We start from the raw sequence: 12,141 nt of genomic DNA, 5'->3' as shown, positions 1-12,141 counted from the left end.
CTAAAACAAAGTCATAGGCATTAATTTAATTTTTCATGGCAGGAACTGTGGCTAAGTGTTGTGAGGAAAGAGAAACAGAAGAACACAGGGGACACAAGGGTAGGCAAAACATGTAGCACCTTAATTTGGCCATATATAATTTTCCTTTTTGAACATACTACACTCGTTCTGCCTTGAGTCTGCCTTTCAGCACATCTGATATACCCCTTACTCAGTAATTATGAAAATGGACTCCTACAATGACTTTCAAATGGAAATACATCAGCTTTGTGTATGTTAAGAAAGAGGTGATTTTTATTATCACTCATTTAAACTGAGAAAATCCAGGTGATGAATGAATACACACTGAATGAATGAATACTAACATTAATACTGAGTTTGTGAATGTAAAACTAATGCAAATAAAATCCCAAAAGATTTCACTCCAAGTCTTCTATTACAAATACATTGTTAAAAATTTTCTACAGATTGTTATTCTGACCGTTAGATGCTACCTGGCATTGTTTCCAGCAAAAATAGCCCCATCCTTTCTCCATGTAATTCTTGGGGTTGGTATTCCTTCTGCAACACACTCCAGAACAGCAGACTTATTTATATTCACAACAACTGTCTGAGGACCACCTTTGATTGTAGGAGCAACTGTATAAGAAAGAATTCCTCATGATATTAGAGAGAGAGTGCTTTATTTTGAACTGTTTTAAATTAGACCCATGGGAATGTATGCTATGACAAAGGAATTGTGCCCCCATGAGTGTACCAACAAGCTTCTTTAAATTTGATATAATACATGAAAGCTGGTATGCTGTAATGGAAAATTTAAAGAAAAACTTCTTATCTTTTACAAATTAAAAAGATAGTAGATTTCTGTGCCACCTACCAATGGTCTGGAATTGTTAGAACTAGCACATGGCATGGTCTTAGCACAGGGGAATGGACAAGATGACCTCTTGAGATCCCTTCCAGCCCCACATTTCTAAAATTCTAAAATTCTTTGATACCTTTTAAAAATGAGAAAATTAAGTACGACATTAAGACTATCTATCCCAGACTATGTTTTATTACACGCAAACCATTCATTTGAACTGAATCTAGGATTTTGACCCTGGCATGAGAGATTGAAATTAGGGTTTAACCCTCCCCCAGTAGCTGTATCTCAAAATTAATATCTGTTCCTTTGCAGATTGCAGCGTCTTATAGTAGTATGGCCCTGTCTTAATAAGAGAAAAACCCACCCTGGGCCTTATTAACTATCTTAATGGAAAATTTACATGTGGCCAGGAAGGTCCTACGCTTAGCCTCTCTTCAGAGCTGTTCATTCATTTTGTTCCATGCATCAACCAGAAAAATATGCTATGAAGCAATTCAGGCATCACCCTGCTCAATAGAAACCAAATGCCTCATCTCTGCCAAGCACCTCATCCTAGACCTACAATGGCATTAGGCTCCTAACTGCCAGTGATTTCAGTGGAATACCTTTGTGGATATGGGCTCTAATGTGACTTTTATAACACAAATGCACATGGGGGCAGAATGAAAGTTTCCTGGGCTATCTTAAAACATTCTTTAAAGTATTCTTTGGATTGATATATTAACAAAATTACTGTACTTATGCTTACTGGTTGTGAGGAGTCCAGTAAACATATTCCGTCTTTTCCAACTCTCGGAAATACTGTGCAAAGATTATAATAGTTAAGAATTAAACCATATTCTTTACCATTTACAGTCAGCACAAACTCTCTGGTAGTTTTTCCTGCTATGTTACTTGCCACACAGGTATAGCTTGCTGTATCACCTAGGTCAGCATTATTGATCTGCAGATACCGGCCACTGGATAGGATGCGGACTCGAGGAGTCACCTAAGGAAAGTTCAACAAGTAGAACTAATTTTATCATGGTTTTCCGTTGTACTGAAAATTCATGTTGCAAAGTAATAGGAGTCATGATAGAGTGGCCATAAGAACATAATGGATCAAATTCATCGATGGCTTAACTTCATTTGTATTGGTGAAGTTACAAGGATAAATAAGGGAGACAAGGTGGATAAGGTAATATCTTTTATTGAGCCAACTTCTGTTGGTGAGAGAGACAAGCTTTGGAGCAGTTTCCTAGACCTGAAGAAAGCTGTGTGTAAACTCAGAAACTTGTCTCTCGCACCAACAAAAAGTTGATCCAATAGAAGATATTGCCTCACCTTGTCTCTCTAATATCCTGGGACTGACACAGCTACAACAACACTGCATGCAACGAGAAATAAGGCTCTGTTACATTTCTTAGAAAATTTGGTTGAGTTTTAAAATATTGATGCCAATTTATAGTCTCAATCATGAATTCATTACTCAGGAATTTTGCCTGAATAGGGGATTAGAATTTCTGACCAAAACAAATTAATTATAAATGTTTTTTGGTTTTCATGTAAGATGGCAGTTTGACGGCACGAACTGAAATGCATTCTTTATCCACACCCAGGCATATTACTGATAGAAGAAATAAAAGCTTTCCCACACTGCTCTTTCAATGTGCCACAGCCTTGACCTAAAGGAATCATTTCCATTATGCAACAGATTAGCCTCTCCACTGAGACTACCTGCAAGGATGCCAGAGGTGGTATGGATCCCTGTCTGTTTGGCACTGCACTGAGTGTGAACAGATTGAGCCAAAACAGCCATTAGATGTGAATTGGTTTTGGTCACTACCAGTCTGGACAAGATTTGTACTGGTGTACTAAAATACTGCCAACTCCAAGTGTTCAAAGCCATGAGGCAGGGCCCACACCATCCTGAGACTGGCTTAAAAATCATGATGGGTTCTTTTAATACTAAATTTGGTGTTGTTTAACTTCTCTTATGGTTTATGAACCTTTAGGCCTCCTATTCTGCAACTCCTTCTCTGCAGGTAGACTCCAGGCTAGTTTAGAGCCCCGCTGAAGTCAATCGGTCCTCCCATAGTCACAGAGGTCCACCCATGCAGAACAGATTGCAGCACTGGGGCCCCAGAAGTGAAATAAGCCACTTCTCATTGCCAAGCCCTTGGGCAGATGCTACTTAAAACGCCTCATATTTGTAATAACTGGTATTTTTTGTATATTTTTATTTATTCCTCTTACATATTTCAGCACAATTGCTATGACCTTAGAAGCATATAATGAAGCTGGGAGAAATTAATTCACTGTCATTGCTACTAAGTAGTTTTAAATATAGTACCCCATATATATGACAAAACAAAGGCAAGAAATTATAGTTTAGTCCCCAAACTGTACTTTAATTATAATCCTTGTGATAATGAAAACTCCACTGGGTCCTGTCTTTAAAAAACAAAATCCATTTGTTTTTTAGGGCCTGATCCAAAGCCCAATTAAGTCAATGGAAAGACTCCCACAGACTTCAATGGGCTTTGAAACAAGCCTCTCTAATGTATCTATTAGTTAATACTCTTAGGGCCTGATCCTACATTCCTTGTGAACCCAAGTATCCCAATCAAACCATTCCTAGAAGTATAGTAATGTCAGATACACCTCTTGTTCTGCTGTCAAAGATGATAATGGTGCACAAACATACCATTAAACAAACACAGGATTTAAGATTTGACTGTTAGAGACAGAACAGAAGAGAAGATTGAAGATTGCCCAATGGAAGAAGACAAAACTAGTAGGGAAGGAAGGAAGTTTCATTTAAAAGCTCATAAGATGGTGTAACTAAAAACGATGATTTTCAGTTAAAATAATCCTGAAGTACTACCATCCAAAAATTGGTATTTTCCAAAAACTTCCCTCTCCTCATTGTGAAACTGTCCACTTTTCCCAAGGTAAAGCAGGATTACTCTTTCCACTCCTGGGTGTACCTCCCTCTGTTTCTTAAATATTAGTGGATTACATTTCTCTCTTGAGGTCAGGAAAGAATTTGGCTAATTATGTACACAACTTGAACATCTCATTTTTCCTTATTAGGCAAAAGTGATCTGTCTCCAGTCAGACTTCCAAGATCAAAAAAAGAAAAAGATAACTGTGCCCCAGAAATATGGGAGAGCTATGCTGACATAGCTATACTCAACAATGGAAAGAGTAGCGGGGGATAAAGGAAACCCAAATCTCGTAGTTGCACTTCACATGGCAATTTTTTTAAACAGGTTTGTAAAACTTTTTACACAGGTTTGTGGACTGCATGGTTCTTTTATTAGAATGGTGTGAATGTAGTGCAGTGAGATGTTCTAAATAGCTCTGCAGACTGAAGTCCTCTATTGACCCACAAAATATGCACAGGGTAGTCAAAGCATCACCATCCTGCCAAACTAATATGCCTCAACCCTAACTTGAAGGGCTCAATTCCAGGGCTCATAGTAGGGCTGGTTAATACTTAAAAAATAATTCCCAAATGTTCATGTGAATAACTGATTATCTTTCAACACTATTCACAAAACGTCTTAACTTTTGTTTTCTGCAAACACTTGTATGAGTGATTTTTTTTCTTTTCTTTTCTTTTAAACATAAAAATGTTGACGGAAAACAAAAGCCTCAAATACTTTTGCAAATGTTTTCCAGGAAGGTACACGTCAGAAGCATTCATGTTGCCTTCTTCCAGTCTCTTTCCAGCCTCCCGTTTATAAAAGCTTGTCATCCAGGTAAGAAGTAGAAATAATACCAGGTGACCTAAGTGGTCAACCACATACCACAAAGGAATAGCATCCAAAGGAATTGTGCTTATCTCAGATATAGTGACTGCAGGAGCTACTGTTGAAGTGGTGCCCTTCCTGTCACTAGATTATCCCTCAAAGGCATAATCCAGTACTCATTTAGTATCCAATATTATTTTGTTCTTTAAATTTATATTAGATAGGAGTCTTATGGATATAATTTATTTATCTCTAAAGATAATAAAAGAAACTTTCTTTCACACACAGAGGACAGTTGGAACACTCTGTGAATCCCATGAGCAGTCTCTAGTTCCAAACATTTCTTCCTTTTATTGGAACTGGACAAGTGAAGCTGGAACTGGCATCAGCTTATTTGTACTGGAACCTTTTTTGGTGCAGTCATGTCTTTGCCAGTTAAAACACTCAGGTCAGTACTGACATGGCTACCTGGCCCAAGTTCTTTGACCTAACTCAAATTTAATGTAGAAGTATCATCCACTGTCATTGGAGGAAGGGGGGCTGACACTTGAGACATACACAGACAAAGAATGTCTGTGATCATCCTAGATGGATCACAGTGAACCAAGAGGTCATGGATGAAGTCTGGAAAGGGACCAAAGTTAAGGGAGACACGAATAACAAACTAATGGTTCACCTGGATTTACCTTTTTCTTTCTCAACAATTAAAGGGCCAATATAAAGTAAAAACCTGAGGTTGCTCAGCACAGTCTCCAGGAAACCCAACATGACATTAGACAAGGCCAAGTAGTCCACTGGGAAAGGGCTATGTGATTGAAAATCTAGGTGGCCCTACAATGGATGATGAGCAATAGAAAAGTCTCCAGTTGAACAACTCTCTTCTTGCTCCTTTGACTGAACCAATAAGGATGTGATGCCTCACTGCCATTGCATTAAATTCTGAGTCAATAGGTGTATTTGGGGCAAAATTGTGGTGATTAGCAGAGATTAAAGTAAGCTACTTATTTGGTTATTTCTCTTCAATTTAAAGAAATTTATTTCCTTTCTAAATGTTACTAGAATATGAGGATTCATAATATACCCAAAGTTAAATGTATAGTGTAGTCTTTCTCAGCTACCTTTCCTGCGAAGCCATTCAGGAGTATACCGAAGGCTTCTAGGATTGCTCAAAGGATCCAGGAGGAGCAAGGGATCCCCCTAAAGGAAAAGAGAACAAATAACAGCGGGATGGCCAGTTCATGTGGTCACTGTCTTCATGTACTTGTTTAAGTCAAGTTGTATTTGGACCAGGGCTACTCAACAACCTTCTCTTGACCTCAAGGGACCACAACTCAACTGTGCTGAACGTGCAAGTGAGTAGAATCAGAAATTTAAGTTCAAGCCCTTTGTGCAAAGATGCAACAGATTTGTGAAAATAACATAGCAAATGCACCTGTAAAAGGTCTCCATCTTTAAGCCATGTGATCGTAGGAGGTGGCACTGCATCTGACTTGCACTCCAATATAACTTGTCTGTTCTGCAGCACAGTGAGATCCTGATGCCCACTGGTGCCAGCAATGTTAGGGGGAACTGTTTAAAAAAAAAGAATAAGAAAAGCATGACAAAGATGAACTATAATTAAAATATTTCTATGGACAGAATCCCAGTGTGTAATTTTCAAACAAAGTTTTGTGATATACCAGCAGAGCAGCAGTACAATTAATTGCTTTTGCTTTTCATTGCCAATATCAGGTCTGACTTTTATCTGCAAAATATATCACCCTCATTTGACTAGCTATAATCCACTTACTAAAAATGCAGGTCACAAACCACTAACTGACAGAAATTAGTTGAAAGTCCATTCTCTGTGAAGAAACCAGCACTTAGCCAGATGAAGTCAGGATACCTCAAGCTCTGTAACCCTCTTCATCAACAGATTCAGATATGATTTGTCATTCACTGGATAAGCAAAACCTTGATTTGATAAAACTTCTTCACTGTAGGAAGAATTCATGTAGGAATTGTGCAAGTCTGCAAGAAGCAGAAGGCTGACTCATCTGTGAGACATCTTTTGTGAACTTCTGCTACCATATAGTCATATAACACTGAGTTTTCTCCCTAGGGCAGAGAGGAAATTATTTTGCATTGTCTTATTCTTCGGAGACTAGATTGACAAGATCTAAGGTCTATTCTAGATCTAGAGGAGCTGACATACTGATTCAGCTGCCATTTCTTTTATTTTTTTATATAATATGAAATGTATATTGTAAATGTGTGTGTGTGTGTATAAACACACACATAAACACATATATCCTGTCCTTTTTATTCCTTCTCAGTCTTATTGAAAAAGGCCAAAGGACGGACATCAATTCCTCTAACTTTCTTTGTTACTCTGATTTCCATTATAATTGCTTGTGTTTTATTTTAAAATAGCTATTTTTTACAATGTTCCATCATAATTGTGTCATGTTCTGTATAGCTACATTGTATACAAACATTAAGTAACTGCACTTGATTTAATATCCTCTTTCTGAGAGAGTGTATTGTCACTTCTGTTTTCCTGGCCCTCAGTACACAGATTTATAGATTTCAAGATCAGAAGGGACCATTGTGATCATCTAGTTTGACCTCCTGTATAACATGGGCCATAGAACTTCCTCAAAATTATTCCTAGAGCATATCTTCTAGAAAAAACATCCCATTGTGATTTAGAAATTGCCAGTGATGGAGAATCCACCACAACCAAATTGTGTCAGTGGTTAATAATCCTCATCGTTAAAAATTGACTCCTAATTTCCAGTCTGAATTTACCTAGCTACAACATCCAGCCATTGGATTGTGTTATACTTTTGTTTGCTAGATTGAAGAGCCCATTATCAAATATTTGTTCCACATGTAGGTATTTATATTCTGGGATCAATTCACCCCTTAACCTTGTTTTGGATAAGCTAAATAGATTGAACTCCTGGAGTCTTTCGCTATAAAACAGACTCTCTCATCCTCTAATCATTCTCATGGCTCTTTCTGAAGCCTCTTCAGTTTTTCCAGAATACTTCTTGAAGTGTGAACATCAGAACTGGACATAATATTCCAGGAGTGGTCACACTGGTGGAAAAAAGAGACATAATATAACCTTTTTACTCGACTGAAGATTCACCTTAGTTAGCCCTTTGGCCAAAGTGTCACACTGGGAGCTCATATTCAGCTGATTATCCAACATGATCCCCAAGTCTTTTTCCAAGATAGAGTCTCCCATCCTGTAAGTATGGCCTGCATACTTTGTTCTTAGATGTGTGACTCTACATATCACAGTACTGAAACACATCCTGTTTGCTTGCACCCAATTTACCAAGCATCCAGTTTAATCTGTATCAGTGACCTCTCCTCTTCATTATTTACTATTCCCTAATCTTTGTTGCTTTTGCAAACTTGATCAGTGATGATTTCTTCTTTTCTTCCAGGTCATTGTTCAAAATGTTAAATAGTATAGGGTGAAGAACTGATCCCTGCAGTACCATACTAGAAGCACATCCACTCAATGATTCTTCATTTACAGTCACATTTTGGCACTTATGAGCCATTTCTTAATCCATTTAATGTTCTAAATTGATTTTGTATCATTTTAGTCTCCTAATCAAAATGTTATGTAGTACCAAGTCAAATGCCTTACAGACGTCTAAGTACATTGTATTAATGCTATTACATGTATCTGCTAAATTTGTAATATCAATGTTTCCTTTCATTTGTTTGTCCTTTTCCTTTTTTAATTTAAGTATAGTTAATTTGTAAAAGGGAAGGACTAATAACTAAAACACCTTAAAGGGTACTGACAACTCCACTTCCTCTAAAAAAGATCTGCTTTGTTACAGAGGTCCTTACTTAGGACCTAGTCCTTGGATCTTCTGTTCTAGAAAGGAGATGACAGATGCAGTCCAAAACCAGATAAGATCACTGAAAATGGTACTCAAAGAGTTTTTTCTTTGTCAGGCATTATTCATTTGATAACTTTTTCTAGCTTTTAAAAGTAGTAGATAATGCAGTATTAGGCTTATAGTATTAAAGAATGCTTTAATTGTTTCCAAATGAAGCTTACCATGCACTCTTACTAGATATTCTTTATCGTCATCTCCCGCAGGACTAGATGCGAAACACGTATATCTTCCTGTGTCTTCCACCTAAAGGACACCCAGATAACTTTAGTAGAAACTTCAGAATATGGGACCAATTCAATTAAAACAGCAAAAGAAGTAGTGATGTTCGCAGTTGGCTTTGATTGTAGATATCGATTAAAAAACACAAGGGAAACAGAAGAAATTAAACTAGCGATTCCTGGGAGAGTAAGCAACCAGAAATATTTGAAAGCTTGTCTGTTTTATTTGGGGTAGATTGTGGCCATCAGGTCAAACCCTTTGTAGAGGTGGTGTGCATCTGCAGCATCCCAGGAAAAAAGCACCAGGGCTAATGTGCCTCGAGCAGATACATTCTCTTCTGGTCCGGCTCTCTGCAATGAACAATCCATTAGGATGGAATAGATTGTTCTCTGAATGCATCAGCCCATATAATGGGCCAGTATGGGATGGGATGGAGGGGAGGAAATGGGACTCCACTTCCTCCCCAAACTGTTCTTGGCATCTTGCTCCCTGAGAGAAGGTAGCACTAACAGTGCCTATGCTTTCCAGAGCATGGGAGCACAGACTGCTATTATGAAGAGGCCCTTTGCCTGCCTAGAAGGTTTTTGGCTCTCCCCTCTCTCTGCTCCTGCACAGCAATGCAATTACCTCTCACAATCTGGCCTTTACATAGGTAGTCTTGTAAAATGTATCCTTCTGCCCCTGAGAATTATTTGAGGTCTCAAATATTTACTAACATCTTTATATCTTCTGCTCCTCATAAATCGCTCTGTGTAAAGTCTTGGGGCGGAGATAAGGGGTTTATCATATGAGCAAGAACAAAAAATTAGTCCTCCCATGATGAACTAAAAGTTGAAGTCCAGCTGTCTTCAGAGCGATTAGGACAGGGGTGGCCAATCTGTGGCTCCGGAGCCACATGCGGCTCTTCAGAAGTTAACATGCGGCTCCTTGTATAGGTGCTAACTCCAGGGCTGGAGCTATAGGCGCCAACTTTCCAGTGCGCTGGGGGGTGCTCACTGCTCAATCCCTGGCTATGCCACAGGCCCTGCCCCCATTCCACCCCTTCCTGCCCTCTCCCCTGAGCCTGCCGCGCCCTCACTCCCCGCTCCCCCAGAGCCTCCTGCACGTCACGAATCAGCTGATCGGGAAGCATAGGGGCCAACTTCCTCTCTGCCTGGTGGGTGCTCGACCCCCGCCCCTGGCCCCAGCTCTGCACCACCTCTTCCCGCCCTTGCACCCCATCCCCATTCCACTCCTTCCCCAAAGTCCCCGCCCCACCCCGCCTTTTCCCTTTTCCCACCCCCCGCCCCCATTCTACCCCCTTCCCCCAAGTCCCTGTCCCTGCCCTGCCTCTTCTCCATCTCCTCCCCTGAGCGCTCTGTGTCCCCACTCCTCCCCCTCCCTCCTGGAAAGTCCAAAGCGCTGCCAAAGAGCTGTTAGGTGGCGGGGGGGGGGGGGTGGAAAGCGCTGGGAGGGAGGGGGAGGAGTGGGGACGCGGCGTGCTTGTGCAGGGGGAGAAGGAGGCGAGGAAGGGGGAGCTTGGCTGCTGGTGGGTGCGGAGCACCCGCTCCAGCCCTGGAGCACCCACGGAGTCGATGCCTATGTCAGGGGGTTTGGGGAGGGCTGCTGGTGGGTGGGAGATGCTGGGGGGGGGGGGATGGAGGGAGGAGCTGATGGGGGCCTGCTGACATATTGGCTCTTTGGCAATGTACATGGGTAAATTCTGGCTCCTTCTCAGGCTGACCACCCCTGGATTAGGGTATGTGGTTTTAGTTTTCTAGGGTTTTTTTTAAGTCTCAGTTTAAATTGTCTGAGTTGATTTGAAATTTTTCTTGTATGGTCTTTATTAATTTCCCAGACCACTTCCTTTCCTAGTCCCTATACAAATGGTTGTAAATCCCAGTTAGCTTGCCTCTGTGGTCCATCCATGTATAAAACAATAGGGAAGGGATCACAGTCAATAGAAGAAAAACAAAAAAATAGACAGAAGAGCCAAAAGGTAGGGAAAAGAGGAGAAAAACAGAGAGGCAGCAGGGTAGATACAGAAATTAAGACAGAAGGGGACGATACACATCAGAGTCCTCTGTGCTGTCTGCCCTGCTGTCTCAGGAAGCTCCACTGAAGGCAGCTCGAAGGATTCTGGAATGCATTCGAGAGTAGCTGGGGCAAGAAGAGGGAAGTGCCAAATCACAGTGTTAACTATGGTATCAGTGCACCTGCAGCTGGGTCAGGGTTCAAAATGATGAGGTAGAAAGTGAAAAATACCTTGTCCAGCTGCAACTGCAGGGGCAATTTTGCATAGGCAGAAGGTCATTATCCAGTTTAGCATTTGGCCAGTCAAACTGATTAACTCTCCTACTCCGTGGAAAACTCTCCTACTCCGTGTTGCAGGTTCATTAATCACCGCAAGTTGTCAGGACCTTGGCTTTACACCAATAGAGGGATGGTACAGCGTCTCTTAGCATTATGCTGGCTTATAGTTTAAAGACTACAGCTATGTCTACAAATGAGGGGTGTTAATTCCCTGTCTGGGTAGCCATACTCATGCTCGCTCTCATCAAGTTAGTGCAAGGATAAATAGCAGCGTAGCTACGGTAGCATTGGTGGTGTCAGTGGAGGCACAACTGAGCACAAACCTGCCTGAAATCAGACTGCAGACATAGTGTGCCATGAAACTGGGGATCAGCCCAGCTCTGCAAGCCAGTCCAGGGTTTGCAAAGCCAAGCTTCATTTCCATGTGTCAGTCACCTGAGCACTGGCTATTCGAAGGACCTCTCCTCCTCTCAGGACGTGAACATTGTCATTCTGTGGGAGTGGGCGCCCATCCTTCATCCATGTGATTTTGGGGGCTGGGATGCCAATAGACATACAAAAAAGCTCCAGTAGGTGGTTAACAACCACAGATATCTCTTCTGGTTTATCAGATCCATTGATATGAGGGGGCTCTGCAGGAAGGAAAGACAATTCATGTTCTTGACTAACATAAAAATTCAGATTTATAAAACATGATGGGCAACCAAATGGTTAGAGTGGTAGATTCCAGATTGATGTATTTCATTCCTCTCAGTCACCAACTCCCTGTGTGACATAGATCAACTCACATGAGTTCTCTTCGCCTCAGGTTAGCAACATAAGCGAAGTATAATCATATTTTCCTCTGTAAGATGGGTGTTGTGAGACTAAATTAGTATGTGTAAAGTGTTTTCAGATCCTTGGGTAGAATACACAATACAGTACAAGAGAATTTGTATTAGATCTTCAGTTGCTGTAAATCAGTATAACCTCATCAAGCTATGCCAGTTTACACCAGCTGATTATCTAGCCCATTGAATTTAATTTCTGTTACACCAAAGTTACCCAGTTAAAGCAAATTATTGTGTACATCAATATGCTGATTTATATTTAGCATGTTGCTGTTACCTGTAAA

The 12,141-nt window shown here is 40.6% G+C and overlaps 1 protein-coding gene across 1 annotated transcript in view; it reads right to left on the bottom strand.

The window, feature by feature from the left end:
• The window catches only part of HMCN1 (hemicentin 1), a 323,326-nt gene that overhangs the window by 50,240 nt on the left and 260,945 nt on the right, over positions 1-12,141 (bottom strand). Inside the window, exons 69-73 of the mRNA XM_077823933.1 lie at positions 11,463-11,659; positions 8,678-8,759; positions 6,038-6,174; positions 1,715-1,856; positions 495-639 (exon numbers count right to left, since the gene is read on the bottom strand). Coding sequence (XP_077680059.1) covers positions 495-639; positions 1,715-1,856; positions 6,038-6,174; positions 8,678-8,759; positions 11,463-11,659 — 703 coding nt within the window. The remainder of the gene's footprint in view (positions 1-494; positions 640-1,714; positions 1,857-6,037; positions 6,175-8,677; positions 8,760-11,462; positions 11,660-12,141) is intronic.

Source organism: Eretmochelys imbricata, chromosome 8 (genome assembly GCF_965152235.1).
Source record: "Eretmochelys imbricata isolate rEreImb1 chromosome 8, rEreImb1.hap1, whole genome shotgun sequence".
Classification (NCBI taxonomy): Eukaryota; Metazoa; Chordata; order Testudines; family Cheloniidae; genus Eretmochelys; species Eretmochelys imbricata.
The sequence above is the reverse complement of the archived record's forward strand: the minus strand, read 5'-3'. Positions and strand labels throughout refer to the sequence as shown.